The 26,085-nt window shown below is 31.1% G+C and overlaps 1 protein-coding gene across 1 annotated transcript; it reads left to right on the top strand.

The window, feature by feature from the left end:
- The first annotated feature begins 82 nt into the window (after nt 1–82).
- Nucleotides 83–24,391, top strand: LOC143082238 (rho guanine nucleotide exchange factor 39-like). The gene is made up of 13 exons (XM_076257829.1): nt 83–152; nt 2,219–2,274; nt 3,003–3,145; nt 3,971–4,186; nt 6,037–6,155; nt 7,183–7,253; nt 9,047–9,210; nt 13,062–13,271; nt 13,509–13,597; nt 14,393–14,504; nt 16,943–17,221; nt 17,562–17,797; nt 22,418–24,391. Exons 2-13 carry the CDS (start codon nt 2,247–2,249, stop codon nt 22,518–22,520), a joined length of 1,770 nt encoding a protein of 589 aa, XP_076113944.1. The 5' UTR covers nt 83–152; nt 2,219–2,246; the 3' UTR covers nt 22,521–24,391.
- Nucleotides 24,392–26,085: the final 1,694 nt, after the last annotated feature.

The raw sequence follows: 26,085 nt of genomic DNA on the forward strand, positions 1-26,085 counted from the left end.
AATTTAGATTTTTATTTGTTTTTCAAATTTTAGAATGCCTTAGTTAGGAAAATTTAATTGAAGTTATTCATCATTGTTTAAAGATTAAGCGAACAAGCAGTTCCGGTTGACAAGGGGCGGAAAATTCAAACACCTGTCAAAGATTTTGTTTTGTTCGTAAATTTAACCAATTATCAATTTACTTTTCTATTCATATGTCATAACTATATCGAATTACAAATACAAAATATATTTAAAAAGAAGAAAAATATCGATCATGAGATATGTTCCAGAATCCTTCGCAAACCACATGATGGCACATGGAAATTTTTTTGAACTGACATAATTTAGTTTTTTATTACCCAATACTTCTATTCCCTAGCTGGCCTCTACCAACTGAGCCTAAAACCATGTAATTTTAATAGAGTACAGTTATATCACTTCTGGATCAAGAGAAGCAGCATTTCCCAGTCTTCTTGCTGAACTGCTAAATCTACAGGCCCGCAGCTCAATTTTTGAAAAATTTTAGTTAGATTCTGTTGGCCTGTAGGTCTGATTTTTACAGGCCCGAGAGCAATTTTACCAGCCTGGGCTGCCACTCGGCGTGAAGACTGATTTCCATTCCCCACCAAGAGCGCTAGCTGTTTAGGCAAGCCTCAAGCGTTCGTTTTTGGTCTATTGTCATCAACTTATTGTCGTGAGATGTTGTTGTGAGAAGTCTCAATTTATTATCATTTTCTTTATTTTTGGAAAAAATCATCGTGATTCGTAAAAATCAGTTGATTTTGTGATTGTCTTTTAAGAAAGTGTACATTTTATTGTCATGCACTAAAAATTACCAATAACTTCATAAGTCGAGAATTTTTACTGCTATTCATTCTGAAAGTACCCCCATTAAGACCCTCACATAGTTATTGATAAAAGTTCAAGTTTTAAAGGTTTTAAAGTGGGATTGGAATGATTGCTTTTTTGCATTTCTATTCATTTAGATAAATTTGCCAGTAAACTCAATTTTGGCCAAAATTTAAATATAACTTCTTTTTTATTCACCGTTCTCATGTTGGAAAGAGAAGTTTTAATAAAATTGAGAATGGAAATTTGGAATATGTCAAACAGACAACAACCCAATCAAAGTTAAGGTGACCGCTGAAGGCCACCAATGGGTCATCAACTCAGCGAGAAAATCTCGCTTCAGGAGGTTGTCCTCAGCTGTCCCCTGAATAACATTGTGTACTATTTTAGTTTAAATGGATGTCACACTAAACTCCAAAACATATAAATGAACTTAATTTAAAAAAACATACAAGACTAACAAGGTAATCATGTTCCCTATGATATGATATTTCTAATTTTAATGCCAAATTAGAGATTTTCCCCCATTTTCACAGTCCACTGATCATAGAAAATGATAGTGCAGATGGGGCATCCGTGTACTGGGAACACATTCTTGTTTGCCTTAGTTCAAACAAACATGGTTTTTGGGATACGATTGCTTTTAAGCAATCTGTAGACTTATAAATACATTGTACCATTGACTCAGGGCCATGCCCTCACATCAACCGTTTTATTCTAAACATCAAAAAACATCTCAGATTCTTGAGATTGTCTTGCTTTAAATGGTATAAAAAACAAAAGGATTGAATTTAAATAACTGTCCTTTAATGTTCTTCTCATAATCTTCATGTGTCAATATTTTCCGTGACTTAGAATTAAGCAGTGGCTGCTGTGGAAGTCAACTTGGAATTACACTTTACGAGTATATGCATGTGCAGTTGAATTATTTTTTAAAATAATACTAATACATGTATCAATGAAAACAATGGCAATTGTATCCCTCAGAGCAATCTGCTCTTTGATTGTTTATTTTATTTGACATTTTGTAAATAAGGAATAGTTTAGGTCTAATTTGTATATATATCTAAGCATTTGAACAGACTGAATGACATATACTAGTAATACCATGTTTTTAATATACAAACGGCTTATAAATACATTAATGAATAAATAAAAACAAGATGTGGTATGATTGCAAATTAGACAACTCTCGAACAGAAACCAACTGATATAGAAATAAACAACTATAGGTCACTCATATTTACCCCATAGATACATTTAGCTACATACAAGGCTCCAAAATGACAAATGTCAAACAGTTAAAGCAAGGAAAAATAATGTCCTGATTTATAGTCGGAGATCATTCTGGATTGGATAATATTTAATCAAACTTTTGACTTTGTAGGTAGCTGGTGATGCCTGGGATCTGAACAATGTTGACAACAAGGAGTAGATTCAAAGGTAAACTATGCAATTTAGAAAAATAACCTTATTTGGTTCCTCCTATAAAAGCACTTGCAAAATTAAAAATCACAAAAATACTGAACTCCAAGGAAAATTCAAAAAGGAAGTCCCTAACAACAAATGTAGTCAATTGGCAAAATCAAATGCTCAAACACATAAAATGAATGGATCACAACTGTCCTATTCCTTACTTGGTATAGTGAATTTTTTATGCAATTTATCAGGAGTATGAAACTGGTGGATTAGAGACTGCTCCAATTGCCTATTTTTATACCAAAACCTACAGTGACAAGAGCAAGTGCACCTACATGTAGCTAGCATGTCTGGAAGTCAGGAAGTAGCATTAATTTTGGCAGACAGTGGCTCTTGGCATTATTATTTCAACATGTCATTTTTTTATTATAGACCATGTATATAGTGATTCTAAATTTTTATGATAATGATGATTCATGATGGTTCATTTAATGAGATATAGATTTATTTTGCATTGTCATCGTTAGTTGTTGCGTAATGGACATTCAATTACTTGCCAAAAAAAATAAACATGGTATGATTGTCAATGAGACAACTCTCCTCCAAAGACCAAATAATGTAGTAGTAAGCATATATCATTGTATATAGATCTGCCTTCAACAATGAACAAACCCATACAACACAAGGTATAAAAGGCCTGAAAGATTGACAAATGTAAAACATTTAATTGCAAAGTCTTCTGTTTGTGACAGTGTTGAACGAGATAGCCCAGCAGAACAAGGAACAGATTGATACAGTCACAGAAGAAAAACGAGAGAAAAGGAGAAAGAAAGTTATTAGAGAATTGTTTGAAACAGAAAAGACTTATCTGAACCATCTGGAATTAGTTAACAAGGTAAATGTATAGAGTTAAAATGATAATTGTAATGCTAGAAGTACTGTAACTTCTAAATATAAAGGTTTTAGCACTGCACACACTTGATACAGATCTTGCTTTTGTCAATGCTATTCCATTCCAACATTGTCCAATAAAACAAGATAAAAACATTCAATTTTAATAAATACAATAGTAACATGGTAAAGACACAATCTATAGATAATTCTAACATGTTTAATGATTGAATTAAATTATTTCAAAACTACTAAAATGATAAAACAAGGGAAATATCTTTATGAAGTAGGATTATTTCCGGGTGCTTGAAATACATGCACAACCTTATACTTAAGTAACAACTGTTAAAGTGTCCAATCCAACATTCTTCAGCAGTAAACAATTTGGTTGAAAAAGCCATGCTGATTTGATTAAAGATACCATATATGTCTGTTCCATATAAATAAATCTTCATAAGTTAAACTTTAAGGGAGCAAAACTAAACACAGCATCAATGAATACATCTATTGGTCATGAAACAACATTCTGCAGATATATTTCTTTTATTTTTTCTGTAACAAAGTTCTATACAATATAAATATAAGAAGATGTGGTATGGTTACCAACCATGAATGACACAACTCTCTACCAGAGACAAAATGACCTAGAAGTTCACAACTATAGGTCACTGCATTCAATGCCCAAAATTTACAAGAAAGATTAAATGGAGAGGGGTGAATGCCAAGAGAAATATTTAAAAAACTATTTGAATTGTTGTTTGAATTTTCTGCTAGTGACTGTGTTCTTTTGCAATATATTTATTTTTCATAAAGTTATTTTGTGTTTCAGTATTTTGATTTTCCACTGAGGTTTAACTGTTTAATCCCAGACAACATCCACAGTAAGATCTTTGGTAATATAGAACAGATATGGGAGGTCAACAAGACACTTCAGGAATATATGGAACAAACCACTATAGGCCAGGCCTTTCACTATCTGGGACCATTTCTAAAGTTATACTCATCATATGCTAACAACCATGAAACTGCTTTAGCAGCCTTGCAGGTAAGTTCTCAGACCATTATCATTATCAGTAATATTAGGCATACTCATTATTGAAAGGAAAAGGTGGGAAAAAGTAGGCACCTATACACTGTTTTTTTTCTCATTGTTAAAGGTTGTACGGTAGCCTATTAAATTGCCTCACCTCACCTCACCTATCCTCTTCATGCCGGTCGGCATTTAAGGCCCTGATACATTCTTTCCATTTTACACGGTCTTTAGCTGCTGTTCTTGCTGTAGCCCAGCTGTTCCATCCAAGTGATGTTCTTTCAGTCTCTACAGTCCGTCTCCAGGTAGTTTTGGGACGTCCAACTTTCCTCTTTCCCTCAGGTTTCCATGTCAGTGCAACTGAGCATATTCTGTTGGTATCCATCCTTAGCACATGGCCAATCCATCTCCATCTTCGTTCTATTATATCTTCACTTAGCTTCTTTGTTCCAGCTTTTATGTGAAGGTTTTCGTTGGATATTTTATCAGGCCATCTTATTTTCAGTATCTGTCTTAAACATCTGTTTTGGAAGATGTTTAATTTCTTCTTGTCTTGTTCGGTTGTTTTCCAGGTTTCACATCCATATAGTAGGACTGATGTGACTAAGCTGTTAAACAACCTGACCTTCGTTTTAAATGACAGTACTGACGATCTCCATATTTTTCTTAGCCTGCTAAATTGGCCTTTAGCTTTCTTCAACCTGTTGTCCATGTCATTGTCACAGCCACCTTTGTTACTATTCCTCCTAGGTAAGTGAAGGTATCCACATCCTCTAGGTCTTTCTCATTTAACTTCACTGGGTTGTTATTTGTGGTGTTCATCCGCATTACTTTTGTTTTAGAGGTGTTAATCTTAAGTCCTATTTTGCTGGCATTCTCTTGAAGTTTATCTGTTTTCAGTTGTATTGTTGGAATTTGGAAGACAGTAGTGCTAGGTCATCAGCAAAATCAAAATCAAGGTCCTCTAGTTTGGTGGTAAATTTCCATCTGATTCCTGTTTCATGATCTTTAATCGTTTGCTTCATGACATAGTCAATGGCTAATAGAAATAAGAAACCAGACATCACACATCCTTGTTTTACTCCCGTTTTTACTTTAAACCATTCCGATTGTATTCCTTCGTCTATGACTGCACACTCAAATGAGTCGTAAAAGAGTTTTATAACTGTGATGAGTTTGTCCGGGATGTGGTAAGCTTTTAAGATGGACCATAAGCTTTCCCTGTGGATGGAATCAAACGCCTTTTCAAAGTCTACAAAGTTGATGTATAAAGGAGCATTCCATTCCGAACATTGTTCTATGATGTTTCTTAACGTGAAAAGTTGTTCTGTAGTGCTTTTACCCCTTCTGAAGCCAGCTTGTTCTTGTCTCAGCTCTTCATCTATTCCTTCATGTATTCTTTGGATAATGATTTTTGTGAATACCTTACTTGGCACAGAAAGCAGTGTTATGCCTCTGTAGTTATCGCAGCATGTTCGATCTCCTTTTTTTACTATTTTAACTATCAGACCTTTATTCCAGTCTTCTGGTATTTCATCTCCAATCCATATCATATTGTAAAGTTTATGTAAATACTTGGTGGTTGTTTTAAATTGCCTACATTCATTTTATATGAACTTAAGTAGATAGTTGTCTCATTGGCAATCATACAACATCTCCTTATTTTTATATGGAAGCCTTATATATGTATAAAACTGACAGAAACTCTAAAAAAAAAAAAAAATTTCATCTTGCTACAGTTTTAGGGTAAAGTCTTTTTAAATGAAATACTACTGATATAATTTTAAAGTTTATCTTCCATCTCATGAATAAGGAAAACCTATTGTGTATCATGTTCATTCCTTTATTGATGAAAATTTAAATAGGAATGGTTACAGAAAAGCACAGAATTTAAAGATTTTATCCAGACTCAAGAGGAACGTTCAGATTTAAATGGTCTCAAACTAAATGCTTTACTGATAACTCCTGTACAGAGAATTCCAAGGTATGGTTAAATAAAGAGGGTTGTCACAAACCAAATCAGAGGTACTCAATTTTATTACAGCACAATATATAATGAGACATAGAAACAAATATATTTCAAAGAACAGGATAAAGAATTGGTCTCGCAGTCACATGAAAAGTTGTTAGCAACCAAATAATGGACGCCATTAGCAATAAATAAAATAAAGACAAACAAATTAAATACACATTTGAGCTAGCCACTAAGCTCACAGCGGCCAAAAGAAACCCAACTGTGTTGAAGAATGAATTTAAAGTTAAAAGATTTTAAAAAAAAATGTTTGTAAATCTAGCATTCAAGAAATTGTATCATGCAAAAACTAAATAAGCAAAGCAAGCAAGGAAGAAAGAAACAATATGCACTATGAACTGAAATTTTTTTCTCCATACTAGAAACAATATCTCCTATAAAAAGACAAGCACCCCACAGTGTGAACAGTACTCACTGAAAAGAGTCCCATACCTGCCATATAAAATCAAAATCATTAGTATATAAATAAACATCATCAAAATAATAGATAATAAATGCACGCAATACCAATTTAAGAATGGAAGAAATAATATCTACCATAGACTAAATAGATATAGGAAGATGTGGTGTGAGTGCCAATGAGACAACTCTCCATCCAAATAACAATTTATAAAAGTAAACCATTATAGGTCAATGTACGGCCTTCAACACGGAGCCTTGGCTCACACCGAACAACAAGCTATAATGGGCCCCAAATTTACTAGTGTAAAACCATTCAAACGGGAAAGTATGTAAAGGAAGAATTGCAGAAACAAGAAATTTAACCATATCTAATCCTTCAACTCAACCAGAGAAAGTTATCTCAAATGACAAGTTATCATGAAAAACTAAATGAGCAACCCTTCTTTTAAAATATCAACCCAACTGCCTTATACCTTCACAAAAGGGATGTAGACCACCATCCATACAAATAATTCAATAAGTGTGAAGTCTATTATTTCCTGATATGAACCTCTAATGTAATTCTATTATTCCTCAGATATAGACTTTTACTAGAAGACCTATTACAGTGTACAACAGAAGAACATCATGATTATATACAGATAAAAGGTAGAAACATCATAGCTAACTTTAATTCCAACAAGTTAACATATTGGGGATTCACAAACCCTTCAAAAACACATTCATACAGAATTACCTGAATGGTTTGAGGAATTTTGAGATTAGAACGCATGTACCTAAAATAAGAATTAGTGCTCATAAACTAGCCATTGAGCTGAGATTTTGTAAACAGATTGACAAAGATAAAAAAAAATGTTAAATTTGTTCTTAAAATTCAATTAAAAAAGAAATTCATTTTCTAATGTCATGTCCAATATTCAAGCAAAAATGACAAATTATGTTAGATACCACTTTAAAAATGTATATCAATCTAAAAACATCTAGGTATAGAAAACAGATTTATTTGGCTTTTGTCATGTGAACAAAAACAAATATTCAACACTGTGGCTTTGGCTTGTTATAAATATTTTACAACAAAAAAACAACTGTTAAAGTTAACTTCAAATGATCATATATCATTTATAGTTTCTGTGTTTATTTGTTATCATTATATCTAACATGCCTTTTATGATACATTTTTATGCCCCACCTACGATAGTAGAGGGGCATTATGTTTTCTGGTCTGTGCGTCCGTTCGTCCGTCCGTTCGTTCGTCCGTTCGTTCGTCCGTTCGTCCGTCTGTCCCGCTTCAGGTTAAAGTTTTTGGTCGAGGTAGTTTTTGATGAAGTTGAAGTCCAATCAACTTCAAACTTGGTACACATGTTCCCTATGATATGATCTTTCTAATTTTAATGCCAAATTAGAGATTTTACCCCAATTTTACGGTTCACTGATAGAAAATGATAGTGCAAATTTCAGGTTAAAGTTTTTGGCTTCAGGTTAAAGTTTTTGGTCAAGGTAGTTTTTGATGAAGTTGAAGTCCAATCAACTTGAAACTTAGTATACATGTGCCCTATGATATGATCTTTCTAATTTAAATGCCAAATTAGAGTTTTGACCCCAATTTTACGGTTCACTGAACATAGAAAATGATAGTGCAAATTTCAGGTTAAAGTTTTTGGCTTCAGGTTAAAGTTTTTGGTCAAGGTAGTTTTTGATGAAGTTGAAGTCCAATCAACTTGAAACTTAGTATACATGTGCCCTATGATATGATCTTTCTAATTTAAATGCCAAATTAGAGTTTTGACCCCAATTTTATGGTTCACTAAACATAGAAAATGATAGTGCAAATTTCAGGTTAAAGTTTTTGGCTTCAGGTTAAAGTTTTTGGTCAAGGTAGTTTTTGATGAAGTTTAAGTCCAATCAACTTGAAACTTAGTATACATGTGCCCTATGATATGATCTTTCTAATTTAAATGCCAAATTAGAGTTTTGACCCCAATTTTACGGTTCACTGAACATAGAAAATGATAGTGCAAATTTCAGGTTAAAGTTTTTGGTCAAGGTAGTTTTTGATAAAGTAGAAGTCCAATCAACTTGAAACTTAGTATACATGTTCCCTTTGATAAGATCATTCTAATTTTAATGCCAAATTAGAGAATTTATTCCAATTTCACAGTCCTTTAAACATAGAAAATGATAGTGTGAGTGGGGCATCCGTGTACTGTGGACACATTCTTGTTTGTACATTATTTTTGCCTATCTAATAAAATGTGTATATATCCTAAATAAATTTATTTTGAGTGTTATTTTTTTAATATTTTTGAGTACCAACTAGCCCAGAAAAGGCTTTATATTGATCATGTTGACACTTTCAAAATTATGGGGATAAGATCAATGTACAGAATTATCCTTTTAAGTAATGAGATATATGATTTATGTGTCTTGAAACTATTTTCTAGAATCCGCCCAGCAGGTAGGAGAAATAGCCAGTCATATAAATGAACATATAAAACAACATGAGAATTTCCAGAAAATGTTAAGTATTCAAAAGTGTTTTGACAGCTCAGCACCTAAAATACTGGCTCCAGGCAGAGAGTTTCTGAGGGAAGGAGTACTGAAAAAGGTAAATAAAAAGAGTCAGAACTTTCATTGTTTACCTTTTTATTCAATATGTCTCTATTTTCATTCTGTAGACTGATACATTCAATGTTAGGTGTTTCATTCAATGTTAGGTGTTTCAATCAATGTAAGGTGTTTCATTCAATGTCAGGTGTATTAGGTGTTTCATTCAATGTTAGGTGTTTCATTCAATGTCAGGCGTTTCATTCAATGTCAGGTGTTTCATTCAATGTCAGGTGTTTCATTCAATGTAAGGTGTTTCATTCAATGTCAGGTGTGTTAGGTGTTTCATTCAATGTCAGATGTGTTAGGTGTTTCATTCAATGTAAGGTGTTTCATTCAATGTCAGGTGTGTTAGGTGTTTCATTCAATGTCAGGTGTTTCATGCAATGTAAGGTGTTTCATTCAATGTCAGGTGTGTTAGGTGTTTCATTCAATGTTAGGTGTTTCATTCAATGTAAGGTGTTTCATTCAATGTAAGGTGTTTCATTCAATGTCAGGTGTGTTAGGTGTTTCATTCAATGTCAGGTGTTTCATGCAATGTAAGGTGTTTCATTCAATATCAGGTGTGTTAGGTGTTTCATTCAATGTCAGGTGTGTTAGGTGTTTCATTCAATGTAAGGTGTGTTAGGTGTTTCATTCAATGTCAGGTGTGTTAGGTGTTTCATTCAATGTAAGGTGTTTCATTCAATGTCAGGTGTGTTAGGTGTTTCATTCAATGTTAGGTGTTTCATTCAATGTTAGGTGTTTCATGCAATGTCAGGTGTTTCATGCAATGTTAGGTGTTTCATTCAATGTAAGGTGTGTTAGGTGTGTCATTCAATGTCAGGTGTGTTAGGTGTTTCATTCAATGTTAGGTGTTTCATTCAATGTAAGGTGTTTCATTCAATGTTAGGTGTTTCATTCAATGTAAGGTGTTTCATTCAATGTCAGGTGTGTTAGGTATTTCATTCAATGTTAGGTGTTTCATTCAATGTCAGGTGTGTTAGGTGTTTCATTCAATGTAAGGTGTTTCATTCAATGTTAGGTGTTTCATTCAATGTTAGGTGTGTTAGGTGTTTCATTCAATGTAAGGTGTGTTAGGTATTTCATTCAATGTCAGGTGTTTCATTCAATGTCAGGTGTGTTAGGTGTTTCATTCAATGTTAGGTGTTTCATTCAATGTAAGGTGTTTCATTCCATGTCAGGTGTGTTAGGTGTTTCATTCAATGTTAGGTGTTTCATTCAATGTAAGGTGTGTTAGGTGTTTCATTCAATGTCAGGTGTGTTAGGTGTTTCAATCAATGTTAGGTGTTTCATTCAATGTAAGGTGTTTCATTCCATGTCAGGTGTGTTAGGTGTTTCATTCAATGTTAGGTGTTTCATTCAATGTAAGGTGTGTTAGGTGTTTCATTCAATGTCAGGTGTGTTAGGTGTTTCATTCAATGTTAGGTGTTTCATTCAATGTAAGGTGTTTCATTCAATGTCAGGTGTGTTAGGTGTTTCATTCAATGTTAGGTGTTTCATTCAATGTTAGGTGTTTCATGCAATGTCAGGTGTTTCATGCAATGTTAGGTGTTTCATTCAATGTAAGGTGTGTTAGGTGTGTCATTCAATGTCAGGTGTTTCATTCAATGTCAGGTGTGTTAGGTGTTTCATTCAATGTTAGTGATTCATTCAATGTCAGGTGTGTTAGGTGTTTCATTCAATGTTAGGTGTTTCATTCAATGTAAGGTGTTTCATTCAATGTCAGGTGTGTTAGGTGTTTCATTCAATGTTAGGTGTTTCATTCAATGTAAGGTGTTTCATTCAATGTCAGGTGTGTTAGGTATTTCATTCAATGTTAGGTGTTTCATTCAATGTCAGGTGTGTTAGGTGTTTCATTCAATGTAAGGTGTTTCATTCAATGTTAGGTGTGTTAGGTGTTTCATTCAATGTCAGGTGTTTCATTCAATGTCAGGTGTTTCATTCAATGTTAGGTGTTTCATTCAATGTCAGGTGTTTCATTCAATGTTAGGTGTTTCATTCAATGTAAGGTGTTTCATTCAATGTCAGATGTGTTAGGTGTTTCATTCAATGTCAGGTGTGTTAGGTGTTTCATTCAATGTTAGGTATTTCATTCAATGTTAGGTATTTCATTCAATGTCAGGTGTGTTAGGTGTTTCATTCAATGTCAGGTGTGTTAGGTGTTTCATTCAATGTCAGGTGTGTTAGGTGTTTCATTCAATGTCAGGTGTGTTAGGTGTTTCATTCAATGTCAGATGTGTTAGGTGTTTCATTCAATGTCAGGTGTGTTAGATGTTTCATTCAATGTTAGGTATTTCATTCAATGTCAGGTGTTTCATTCAATGTAAGGTGTGTTAGGTGTTTCATTCAATGTTAGGTGTTTCATTCAAACAATGCTCATGCTACTGTTAGACTAGGGCAAAACATTTGCTATTCTATTCTTCATTTTGCTTTTCCTAGTCACAAACTTCTTTCTATGACTCTGAAGTATTGTGAGCCCAGCTTATCCAACCGTCCTAAAATTTATATATCCGATGAACTATTATCAAATGTATGCTTATATAAAAAAAAGAAGATGTGGTATGATTTCCAATGAGACAACTATCCACAAAAGACCAAAATGACACAGACATTAACAACTATAGGTCACCGTACGGCCTTCAACAATGAGCCAATACCGCATAGTCAGCTATAAAAGGTCCCCATAAGACAATGTAAAACAATTCAAACGAGAAAACTAACAGCCTTATTTATGTAAAAAAATGAACGAAAAACAAATATGTAACACATAAACAAACGACAACCACTGAATTACAGGCTCCTGACTTGGGACAGGCATATGCATAAATAATGTGGTGGGTTAAACATGTTAGCAGGATGGCAACCCTCCCCCTAACCTGAGACAGTGGTATAATAGTACTACATAAGAACGAACTATAAAAATCAGTTGAAAAAGGCTTAACTCATCAGATGGACAAATATACAAGTAGACGTGGCCGGATACTTATACATCCCGACACAAAAAGACACAATGAACAGATCTGAGAGTACTCACAGTTATCTGACAACTAGTTCAAAGCCCCTAACAACTAATAAAAAAATCATGCATCTAAGACTAAACTATCAATCCGTACACATCCAACATCCAATGGATTTAGTGTAAAGACGTCATAAACAGCCAGAGAAAAACGTGACCTTGTGCAATGCCAAGTTACAGGTATCAACAGATTGCAGATCCCTGAATATGTATATGTATATAACATACTAGTAATATTTAGTTGGCTTTTAATTTACTGATAACAAAATCAATATTTATACCAATAAAAACAATGTTCAATGATCTTATTACAGTGTTGAATAGGTAACCTTTTAGAATAAGTTTATTTAAGTTTACATGGATCATTTTTAAATTTCTGGACACGGTTAACAACATTTCCATAAAAATGAGGATGTGCTATCCCATTTGAAATAAGTTTTCTACAGGTACAATCAAACTTCAAAACCAAATCTTTATATCTATGGAAAAATTTAGTATAGTCTTGGATTGGAGACAGTTTCCACAATATGCTTTTTCAAGAATTGTCTGGTTTTATAAAAGAAATGACCAAATAGGATACCACTAAAACTGACCCTTTTGAATATTTCATCTGATTAAAGGTTCAAAAATCTTTTTCGATAGATAGTTCTAATACCCTTAAATACAGTTTTCTGATATAAAACTAAAAATTAACATGCATGGAGAATAATTTCAATGTATATATAGACAAACAATGATAGACATCACTAAGTCTTTTAGAGTTTAAGATGAATTGTCTGAAATTTGCTGAGCATAACATGACTAAATATATTTCTTTGTATAATTGTTGACAGGTTTCAAGGAAAGGTGGGAAGTCACATGACAGGATGTTCTTCCTTTTTTCTGACATGATGCTTTATGGGAAGGCTAAGTTTTTAGACAGTGGTAACAATACCTACTCATGTTGTTGTGTACTACCATTGAAACACTGCCAGGTAGAGAGGATGTTTGGACAGAGTAAGAATGGTAATACTAGTCTGACAGAAACCGGAGGAATGTTTTCTGTGAGTATGATTAATACAAACTTCTTGAAAAGATTATTGTACACTAAAAAAAATCAAAAAAAAAATAGGACAGTTTTTAGTAACTCTTTTTGTTTTAAAAGTTAAAAAGATATTTCTTATTAGGCATTCCTTTTCTTATTGTATGCAGGAAACCTTGAAATAATGAAACTTTATAAATTGAATGTCTTATATTGACCTGTCACATAATAGATTGACTAAATTGTTTCTTAATTTCAGATCGCATGTAAAGATGAGAGTTTACTGTTGCTGTCACATGACCCAGAAAATGTCCAGCAATGGGTGGAAACTCTGGATTCAGCTATCAAGTAAGTATCAAGTGATTCACAAAATGTCCAGCAATGGGTGGAGACTTTGGAGTTGGCTATCAAGTATGTTAAAAGGACCATAAAACTACAATGAATAAAGAATAATTGGATATATGTAAAAGTTATTTTCTACTCACTGGTTTGTCCTATTTCCAATACAAATAAATAAGATGTCGACTTCAGTGACAAAATTGGTGTGCCTCAACAGTTAATGGAAACCCTTGGGAGGCTATCATGTAAAATATCACCAAATGAACTAAACACTCTATTAGCTTTTAACTTTAGTTTTTTTCTCCTATAGATTTTATATATCACAACCTGTGAATCAACATAAAAGGATGAATAGAATAACAGTACAGAAAAAGAAAATGTTTGATAAGCTTTATTCTTTTTCAAATCATTCAAACTGGTAAATAAGTGAATCAATAAAATAATTTAGAACACAGATACATAAATTTGACAACAACAGCAGAATAACAATTTTTTTCAACAAATCCTTCAAGCAAAAAATACAGAAATTGAAAGACATCATTATTTTTTTCTACCTTTTTTGCCTTTATCAATAACTAAACTATAAAGATTGAAGATATTCATGAGCAATTTGGATATCAAGGTTAAAAAGGACAAAAATTATTTTTATCATCATATTTATGAATAAGACCAATCAAGACCATGCAGATGGACAAATTTCATTTGTACTGTTAGAAAATGTCATCTTTTTCTCAATGGTTATTTTCTCTAATTATCATTGAGAAAAAGATGACGTCATTAGAGATAACGTTTTGTGTTTTGTAGAAAGTTGTGTAAAGACAGATCAACTCTGAGAAAACCCAGCAGCAACAAACTTCCAATGAGGGGAAAATCACTATGGAGACAGAAAAAACAAGAAAAGATGGAGGAAAAAAAGGTGAAGTTTAGAAAGATTTATATATACTCAATATATACATGACATATATTATAAAAAAAAATCAGTTAGGCATGTTTGCTTTGTGCATTTCAAACTTTTACCATATGTTTTGTAATCTCTGAAAACCTTTTCTTAAAGACTGTGCATATTTATATTGGCTGTCAATCCCTGTTCATTTCTAACTTTCTTTGAGTGAAATTCTGGTTTAAACATTTCGAAGAGCTTATTACTTTTTAAAGGGAAAGTTATTTCAGGTGTTAAGGTGAAACACAACATTAAGTTTTGAACAATTTACAATTTTTCTATAGGCTTGTATAGAAAGGTATGTCCAACAAATAAAAAAAAAATCGTTTTTATCTGAAAAAATATCACATGAAAAATCCAACAATTACACAGAATATTGGGCACAAATAAAAAAAAATAAAAATAAAAGTGATAAATGTACTTTCTGCAATGAAGTTATCGAAGATATTGAACACATATTTTGGACATGCAATAAAATAGCAGATCTGTGGATAAGACTTGTGGACTGGATTTATTACCAAACACAAATAATTATTACATTTAACATGAATATAGTTTTATTTGAAAATTAAGGAAAAACAGAAAATAATAAAATAAAAAATTTGATAATACTTTTAGAAGAAAACTGTTTGAAAATCAAGTAAATTTTGCAGGGCTGAAAAACTATCTAAAAGAAAACCTAATACTAGAAAAGAATATATTTTTTAAAACAAAGCCTCTTAGCATTGCCAACCTCTACTGGGACCCCTGGCTTCCATTACTAGATTACTGTACACTTAAGCAACTTAGCATTACCCTATGTTATGTTATTGTGTATATTGTTTTAGCCTTCTCCACACCAACATATATGTTTTATATAATATACTGTATACGTTGGTTATTGTTTTTTGTTCTTGTTTTGTACCTAAAATAGCATGTACCTTCTTTTAAAATATCTGTTTTGTGTTTGTATGAACTATTTTCAATGCAAAACCAACTTTGCCAAATTTATTTAAATTCCAAATTTCAAGGATTTTTTTCTTCTTTTTCTAGTTTTTCTTTTTTTCTTTTTCTTTTGCATTTGTTTTTTATTTATTTGTTATTTTCTTTTCTCTTCTCACTTTCTCTCTTAAATAAAATTGATCAATATTGAAATAATGGATACACATTGTATATATTTTATAATACTGAATACTAACAATTACTAACAAATTTTCTAAATATACAATCTTATGTTTAAAAAGGCTGGGATAAGGTACCGGTACTTTCTGTATCAAACTAACAAATATGAAAGTTTTCAATAAAGTATGTATAATTCAAAAAAGAATTTAAAAATCCAACAATTGTTTATACAATGTAATACAAAATTTGATATTTTCCAAGTGCCTTATCTCAAAAATAATAACACACCCCTTTATTTTTCTGTAACTTTGTTATATTATGCATTTGAAATTGAACATGATCTCATTGTATTGTTATCTTGAATACCAGTAGTCGATGTTCTTGAAATTAATTGTTTACTGTAGATGCATTAATATACGTTGGATAACAATTTTGATTAATCACAAATTTAAATGTTCAATGAATTACAAATTTTCCGTAGGCTGTGTATGCAAAGAATGGCAAAACCACTAAATCAAATATCAACAAAATTCACAAGTTGTCCTCAATCCATCAAAATTGATAACCAAGAAAATAAATGAATCCACAGTATTGTTTCAAGACAAATTACATTCGTTCTCATAAATTTAGAAAAACTAAATTATTTTTAATGTTTCAACTCATCATGCTCATAAGTTTAAACATTAGAGTTACAAAGTATGAATTAACAATATGTTGAGAGAAAAGGTATTAATGAATGTCAAATATCAAAAGTTCTATCTCAAGAAATTTTACTTTGTATATAATATGCCCTATGCAGTATGGTATTAGTGGTAGGGGTGGACTATGGTCTGTCCAATATATTTAGTAATGCCTGATATCCTTTCTATTTACTATGGTGTTAAATTTTTTTGATAAGGTCGCTTTTGTTACAGCACAGCATTACCCTCCCCCCCCAATTAGTATGTTATCAAACAACAATAAAATACCTTATAATTATATAATTTAATTTTGGATGTAACACGTCTTCTGATTGTCTGATGTCATTTTGTTTATCATATCATAGACACAATTGTGACCATGATGTAATCAACGTTTTTTTTCGTGATTTACACTGGTTTAAAATGGAATTTAGAATTAAGTTATAAGAAATAACTAATATTAGTCAGTCTATTCGAAATAACATAAAAAATGTGGTGCACACTGTTGAATAACCCGCTACGCGGGTTATTCAGTGTACACCACATTTTAAATTGTTTTGTTATTTCTTCATAGACAGAAAAAATATTACAGTCATTCCTTAAATAACTTGTAACCATCCTTTTTGTTTGTAGATGAAAGCTAAATTACAACCAGTCAATGAGGATACAACAACATGTCCAGAATCTCCATGTTTACCTGATGGATTATCTCCCTTTAAAAAAACTTTTCCTGATATTATAAGCTGTATGTCACCTAAAAGGAGAAAATTAGAAAAAGACAAAACCAGTTCACCACTTCCCCCTCCCCGTCAAAGGAAAAGGGGTGTGGCTAGCATATCAGATGACTATTCTAGTTCACCTGTGCCCAAGAGATTGACAAGAAGGCCATTGTCTGAATCAGAATATAGTCAGGTTAGTGGCTTTAAATTTAATGCACAAAATTGATGTTTGTTTAAAATCTTTTTATGTCGTTTTTTTTAAGTCTTCTCCATAAACTTAAAATTTCATCATAGATTTTAACATCTTGAACTATTGGATATTTCAGTGACCTGAATAAAATACTGAATTATGGCAAAGTAGTTTAAAGCTTATACCTCTTTTTTTTTTTATCTCACATGATTAACAAGTGATACATGTTTTATTGATGTGTAGTCAAAGCTTTTTTGGCCTTCAGCTATTGAGATTGTCAAACTTACCAATAAAGGAATATCTATTATTTGACCTCACCCTTCTATGTATTCCTGTATTTCAGGCATCTGATGTATTTGATGATACCAATGGTTGGATTACTACCTCCACACCATCAGCTGATTGTACTGAAAACACTTTCATGCAGGTCACTATGGATGACCTTGACTTGGCAGAGGTCACAAATAATTCGTTTTGTCAACCAAAAGCAAATGAAGATAAAACTTCAACAGATGTGTATTATACAAGTAGCTATAGAGATCAGAAAAGTCAGACGTGCACAAGAAAACCATTTACAAGGTATAATGAAAAACCAGCGTTTGCAATAGACAATTATCAAATTGAGGATATAAAGGACGTATGGTCACTTTAAGGGGGCTTGCAGGTATAAATCAAATTTTTTTTTAATATAGGATTTCGCTATATTTTTCTATAAATAAACTTTATCATATACTTAATAGAAAAATGAAATACAAAAATGGGGTCACCGTTCATTTAAGCTCACAAACTGCCTCTGAAAGAAGTTTACATTTTTGTTAATGTCCTTTTTTTCTGTTAAACTAATAAGAGAAATAGAGGTATTAGCAAAATAAAATAAGAACTAAATTACCAAAATTGCTTAAATTTTACAATTATTTTGTTTTTGTACAGCTTATTTGAAAACAATAATAAAAAATACAGGTCACCGATGAGTTAAAAAGATATTTCAATTTTAATGCCCATAAATGGCATTTTTTCACCAAAGGGAGATCATTTGGAGCTTTTTCCATGATAAAAACATTTAAAAAGTCATCTGTGGCCAAACCAAATCGATTGGTTTGGGTTATTTTTGTACCACATCATAAGGTAATAACTAATAGTGTAATAAATAAAAAAGTCTAATGAAAAAACAAATGTTTAAATTTTTGTGAAAATTTTTGTACCCCCGAGCCTCCTTAGGTTGCTAGTTGAATTCTTTATATTGTATCTTTCCTCAACTTCTATAGGTTAGAATTAATTTTTTTTCTAAATTTACTTTGACCTATAATGGTTTACTTTACAAATTGTGACTTAAATGGAGAGTTGTCTCATTGGCACTCATACCACATCTTCTTATATCATGTATATATATATATATATATATATATATATATATATATATATATATATATATATATATATATATATATAGTATTATATTTGGCTGTATGATAGGATAATATCACTAAAGATTTCTGTCCCGGATGTTGCTACGGATAGCTGCTGTTTTTTTCGCTCTTACGAAAATGCGAATTTACTGTGATTACTGCCCAAGTTAGAAACTGAAATTTAAAAACAAATCAGGAGGTATCCTTATTATTTTCAAAAAAAAACTTAAACAATATTTACGGTTTTTAAAGTCCGATTCTGAATTTGTTCAATGGATTGAAATTTCAAAACAAATATCCCCCCTAAATCAACATACTCTATTTGGTTGTACTTATGTTCCACCTGAGTTCTCAAAATATTCATCTGATGAATCTTTTATTGAAATTGAAGAAGAATTGTTTATATTTTCTCAAGGTATCAAAAATATTGTGATCGTAGGGGATTTCAATGCTAGAACTTCTTCTTTGAAGGATTATGTTGATGATGATATAAATTTACAAGAAATACTACAAATTGAAGAAGATGTAATTAATGATAATACTTCTAGTTATTCTATACTAAAAGAAAATAATATTTTACGAAGATTTAATGAAGATACAGGTCGTGTAAACAAATATGGAACAAAATTATTGGATTTTTGTAAAAGATGTAATCTTTTTATAGCAAATGGTCGTCTTTTTTCAGACAAAGGTATTGGCCATACAACATGTAAAGATGCTAGCATGGTAGACTATCTGTTACTTTCACCTAATAGTTTTAATATAACTACAGATTTTGAAATAATTGGTTTTAAAACCCAATGTTTTCGGATGTTCATAATAGAGTCCATTTTACAATGAAAATAGATAGCGATAATCATCAGAAAAACTTAACTTTTAATCAAAAGGTAGACCAACATGTACGGTGGAGGTCAGATAAAGCAAATGAATTTATTCAAGAAATAAATGATGATCCCAATAACTCATTAAATGAACTTACCATCATGCTGAATGAAATGAATGAAAACACACAGGTTAATGTCGATCAGATAAATAGTCTTATAGATAACCTTTGTAAATTCTTAGTAAATAGCGCCACTTAAGTTTTTAGTGATAAAAAAAATAATAGGTCTAAAAGTTCACCTAAATTAAATGCAAAACCTTGGTTTGATAAAGAGTGCAGAGAAAAAAGAAATGCATTTCATCGGGTTAAAAATACATATAAGCATACAAAATCTGCTGAGATCAAACAACTTTTAAGCACTTCTGCTAAAGATTATAAGAAAATACTAAATCAAAATTTTAATAAGTATCAAAAAAAATGTGCCGCTGAGCTAAGATCATACTCGAAATCTGACACAAAAGCCTTTTGGAGGACTCTTAAAAAATATTCCGGTCAAACTAAACAGAACCCTCCGATTCCTATTGACACATTTTACGAATATTTTAAAAAATTGAATCAATATGAACCCGATGCAGCTGATGATGCTATTGATATTGATTTTAACTCTATTTGTGATGATGCTTTGTATGATTCAATTTTGAACGATGAGATTACGGAAGCTGAAATAACTGATGCAATAAAAAATTTAAAGAATAACAAATCACCAGGATAAGTTAATATTTTAAATGAGTATATAAAATATTCAACTCCAGCACTGGTAAATATTTACTGTAAAATATTTAACATTGTTTTAGAAACAGGAATAATACCAGAGCACTGGACTATTGGTATAATAAGACCAGTTTTTAAAAACAAAGGAGATACCATGGATCCTGATAACTTCAGAGCAATAACATTAATAAGCTGTCTAGGAAAAGTCTTCACATCAATAATTAATTCTAGGTTAACCTTTTTTGCAAATGAAATTTCCTTAATTTCATACAACCAAGCTGGATTTCGAAAAGATCACTCTACAACCGATAATTTATCCGTATTGCATGCCTTAATATCACTGTATCAATCTTTTGGTAAAAAACTATTTTGTACATTTGTTGATTTCCGAAAGGCCTTCGACACTGTATGGAGAAGTGGTCTGTGGAAAAAACTACAGAACAGTGGTATAAAAGGAAAAATATTTACTGTTATTTTTAATATGTATAATAATATTAAATCATGTGTTAAATACAACAACCAACAGTCAGAATATTTCCCCTGTCTAACTGGTGTAAGACAGGGGGAAAATCTATCTCCTTTTCTCTTTTCAATTTTTTTAAATGACATAGAAAAATTCTTTATTGATTTAGGTGGATGTCCCCTTGAGATAGTTAAAGAAAAATGTCAAAATGAGTTAAATTCAATTATGAAACTGTTTGCCATACTGTACGCTGATGATACCGTCATTATGGCGGATTCTGCAGAAAGTATGCAAAATGCACTAAATATTTTCCAGAACTACTGTGAATTATGGAAACTGGAAGTTAATGTTACAAAAACAAAAAGCATGGTATTGAGTAAAGGCAAAGTGCGACGGAAATTCGAATTTAAATTACAAGGCAAAAATATAGAATTAGTCGATACCTACTCATATCTTGGCCTTATATTTAAAAGTAATGGTACCTTTACGGAGGCGAAGAAAAAATTGGTTAATCAAGCACAAAAAGCATAATACAGCTTGTACAAAAGTATTAGAAATCAAGCCATCCCATTGGATTTACAGCTTAAAATGTTTGATGCCATGGTAGAGCCTATTCTTTTATATGGCTGTGAGATTTGGGGATACGAAAACCTGAAAATTTTAGAACAAATTCACTTAAATTTTTGTAAACGTATTCTAAGAGTAAGATCTTCAACGCCTAACTATATGGTATATGGAGAATTAGGCAGATTTCCATTAGAAATAAAAGTTAAAATAAGAATGACATCATTTTGGAGAAGAATAATGCATGGTGACAAATTAAGTAGTAATATGTATAGATTATTATTAAGTTTAATGCAAAATAGCGGTCAATCATTCAAATGGCTGAACTTGATAGAATCAATATTTAATGATACAGGACTAGGATATGTGTTTGTCAATCAAGATAGTGCTGACTACAAGCATCTGATAAAACAGGTTTTACAAGACCAATATATACAAAAATGGCATCAAGATGTCCAATTATCTTCCCGAGGTGTATTTTATTCTAGTTATAAAACTGTTTTGGTTTTGAAAATTATCTTATAAAAATACCAGAAAATGCAAGAATCTGGATGACAAAATTAAGAACGACTAATATAAAAATTCCCATTGAAACTGGGCGTTGGTACAATATTCCGGCGGAGGACAGAAAATGTCACATATGTAAAGAGAGTGTAGGAGACGAATTTCACTATCTTTTTATATGCAAGTCTCCTCAACTGGTTACTTTTAGAGAACAACATATCCCTAGTTATTATACGAAGCATCCAAGTAAGCAGAAATTATCTGTAATGTTATCTTACTGCAATGTTAATTTATATAGACAGGTGGCATCTTTTATCAGAAAGCTGAATAACTTATTGTGATATGTATATTAATTTGTATGAATTATTTCTTTTTTGTCTTATTTTTTTATATTTTGTCTTATTTTTTATTTTTTTTTATTGTTTTTTATTGTTTATTTTGTTTTTTGAATGTTACCTTTGTGTTATAAATCATGTTTATCATTGTATATATGTACCTCATGTTACACATATATGTGTCTGAGCGTTGCTTTACAATAAAATCTTGAAATCTTGAAAGATCTCAATTCTAATGTCTCAGGTCTGTCTTTATCCATGGTTAAGTCCTCTATATAAGTGATGATAATGTTAATTTCATTGATAGTTTCATATGATGTCTTTATTTTTCAGATTATTGAATACAGGAAGAGGATTCACAAAGAGATGTCACAGTGCCATTAACAATGTCCAAACTAGAATTAGTGAAACGAAACAGAACTGTTCTATACAATAGTATTAACTTGTAGGATACGAATAATTATTTTGCATCAGCTCCTTTGTGCCTGCAATGTTCGGGTATCTTAAAAAGTAGTTGTTATTTATTCCAATAAATTAAAAGAGACAGATCTGTAACCAGACGAACTGGAAAAATTGTCTTGTAAAATAATCAAAAAGGTTGTAGGTAATATAGACATCAAAGAATTTTTCTTTTTGTGGGTTTTTGTAAGTTGGTGTACGGCATACAATTTTTATTTGTTTTATACTCAGATATAGAGAAATGGTGGATCCAAAGTGCTAATGGAGAGAACTGAATTACACATAGTTCTGAAGTAAAAAAAATATAAAATTATATTAAATATATGAATTATTACACTATTTAATACTCATAATGATATTGACACATTTATATTTACACGATTGTTTTTATTGTATTTTAAAATTGTCTAAGGAAATACCGTAAAGTAAATTTAAAAAAAATATTCAACATTGTAGTAGTATGTCATCATGCTATAATTGAATGAAAATATAAATGTGTATGTGGACACTGAATTTTTTAGAGTGCAAACAAAAAATACTAGATAATTTAAAAAAAATAATTTGAAACCTACTTCCTGAGATTTTTTAAGACGTTGGAAATGTTTATGCATTTAGCATGTTTAGTAGGGCTCTTTAATCTCTGTGAGCAACATATCTTCTAATAATTTAATTTTGGATTTAACGCGTCTTCTGATTGGCTGACGTTATTTTGTTATCAGACCATAGACATAATTTAGTCATGTGACCGTGATGTCATCAACGTTTTTTCAAGGTTTTCTACGGTTTAAAATGGAATTTAGAATTATAAGAAATGACTGTAGTATTTTTTCTGTCTATTCGAAATAACATAAAAAATGTGGTGCACACTGTTAAATAACCCGCTACGCGCGTTATTCAGTGTGCACCACATTTTTTATGTTATTTCTTCATAGACAGAAAAAATATTACAGTCATTCCTTAAATAGAATTATTTTATTTTAAATAAATTTAACTTGAAATAACTCAGTTTTTAACATTAACTTTTTATGGAGTTATTTTAATATTTTATTAAATAGATTTTATGGAATGAAAATTTATAATCCCTTTGAATGTTTTTTTTTAATGATGGCCAGTAGCTTTTTATATTGTAATGATTTAGATATTTTATTTTGAATGTAATAGAAACATGGTCAAATATTAAAGGAAATTGATATCTACATCTTATATTATTTAAACAAGAAAATCTGTATTCCAACACCCTTATCTTATTTTTCATATTATATATTGATAATTATTAATTTGACAATAACTAATTTTACCCCAGTATATGTAGTAAAACTATAAAAAGTAATAATAAGACCTGTTGTTTCTCTTTTTGATATGTGTCTCATATTTGCTCACATTGATATTTTATAGATTATCAGTATATGTTTATGCCAGACAAACTAAAGAATCGTCTGCAATGGAAATATTATCTTAGGAAACAATCAAAAGTATATGGGTATTCTCTTTTAACTATCTTTATTTTAAATAATTATAATGAATATGTTATTACTCTGATTTACTTTTATATATTGCAGTGTGATTTTACTGTAATTTTATTTGTTGTTTAAGAAGGTTGTTACACTTCACAGAATAATTCTAGCTATTAGTATTAAATTCCTTGTTGCTGATTAAATATTATATGTATATCTTAATTTTTATAAAGAATCAAAATTGGGGTTGGGGTATGAATCTTTGAAAATCATCCTGCCTGTTGTATAGTGTCATAGTTCATTGTGGCGCCTGACAGTGTCCAGCTGCCATCTTGCATTATAATTCGCATTAACGATGTCATGCTTAGTTAATCCTCATCAGTTATGTTATGCTGCCCTATAGAAGAGGTGACCAATCAGCAATTAGCTCAATTTAATTGAGATAGGTAAATCCTGATCTAATCGGAATTTTTGATTGAAGATTTTATTGTTTACGCATTCAGGCGTTAATGTAGTAATTGAAGACCAGAGAAATATAACTAAATTATTCAGATTAATTGTGACGTCCTGAAAAAGGTGAACATGCCTTATGACGTCATGTGTAAAGAACACAACTTTCTGCAAATCTTTGACAAAAAGCGATATAAATCTATAGAGAAACACATTCCACCTCTCTAATTTGTGTATTACAATATTTCTCCACTCTCAACAGTTAAATTTAAATATTTAAAAAGCTCGGCAAGTCTTATGCTTTAAATATTAAAATTTAACTGTCTCCAGTGGAGAAATATTGTATCAAACTTGTTGCAGTGATGGAATCTATATTTCTACCACTGAATTGAGTGTGACACAATATTTCTTCCACTTGAGACAGTTAAATGAAAAACAAGAGGCTTGCTGGGTATTTTAGGTATTTAACTGTTGAAAGCTGAGAAATATTAAATTGCACTGGTGCATTATGTTTGTGCGCATTACCATTACATTTGCACGCAGCTTTTAATTACAATTGTGCGCATTTTTTTGACAGGTAAACTCAGGTAAAATACAGGTAGTAATAAAAATAATAAAAAAATATTAAAACAAATGTTAAAACAAAGCTAATCTAAAAGTATTGATAAATTTATTACTTTACATGTCGGTGCGTGCCGAAACTCCATGTGTGTGCCTTAGTGTAACTTTACAAACTAGCTAAAATTATTTACTAACTTTAAAAACGATCACTATTCGTTGAAACACTTTTCACTATGAAATATTCGCAATAAAGTTAAATGTATGCATTAAGTTATACTACGGAGTTTATAATGATACTTTATAATTGGTTCTAGAATTCAATAGGAACATTATATAATTTGAATTAAGAAATATTTTCAAAATAAATAATTGATAGTCATATTTATTATGAAACGTAGTGCCAAATTGCGGAAACGTAAAACGCCGAAAAATATATAGTCAATTATAAATTAATTTAATTTTTATTGATGTTTTTACCTGAGTTTACCTGTAAAACGAATGCGCGCAAACGTAGTGCGCCCAATTGCACAAGATCTGGCGGTAGAATCTCTAACGATTTTGTTGACAATATGCAGATAAATTAATCCTTTCAGCCAAAAGTTGTGTTCTTTCTATGTAACGACATCAGACATGGTTTTAAACAAACAAAAATTCAGAAGAAAGCAAGAAAATGAGACATCATAAGTGATTTTTTGACAAAAAAGAACTGAGATCAAACAAACCACATGTTGATTTAAAAGAAATAATCAACAGGTCATGAGGAGAATGAAAAATTGACCAAAAATTATGGATGTCTTTGCTCAAGCATACAACATCTCACAAAATATTTATGCTGTTATATTTAACAATTAGTTGGAACTTGATTAAACTTTCAAAGACTGATTATAAAAGTCCAATTCCCAGATTCCTTCCCAAAACTGATATGGATGTTGACATAATTTTACTTTTCTTAAACTGATTTCTATAAAATTGTAGTGTCCATATGAATATTTGTCTGAATCTGGATAAGATTTCATAATTCATCTGTTCTTAAATGGTTGAAAATTAAGTGCTATAAGATTTTTTTTCAGTATTTTA

Source organism: Mytilus galloprovincialis, chromosome 7 (assembly GCF_965363235.1).
Source record: "Mytilus galloprovincialis chromosome 7, xbMytGall1.hap1.1, whole genome shotgun sequence".
NCBI classification, from domain to species: Eukaryota; Metazoa; Mollusca; class Bivalvia; order Mytilida; family Mytilidae; genus Mytilus; species Mytilus galloprovincialis.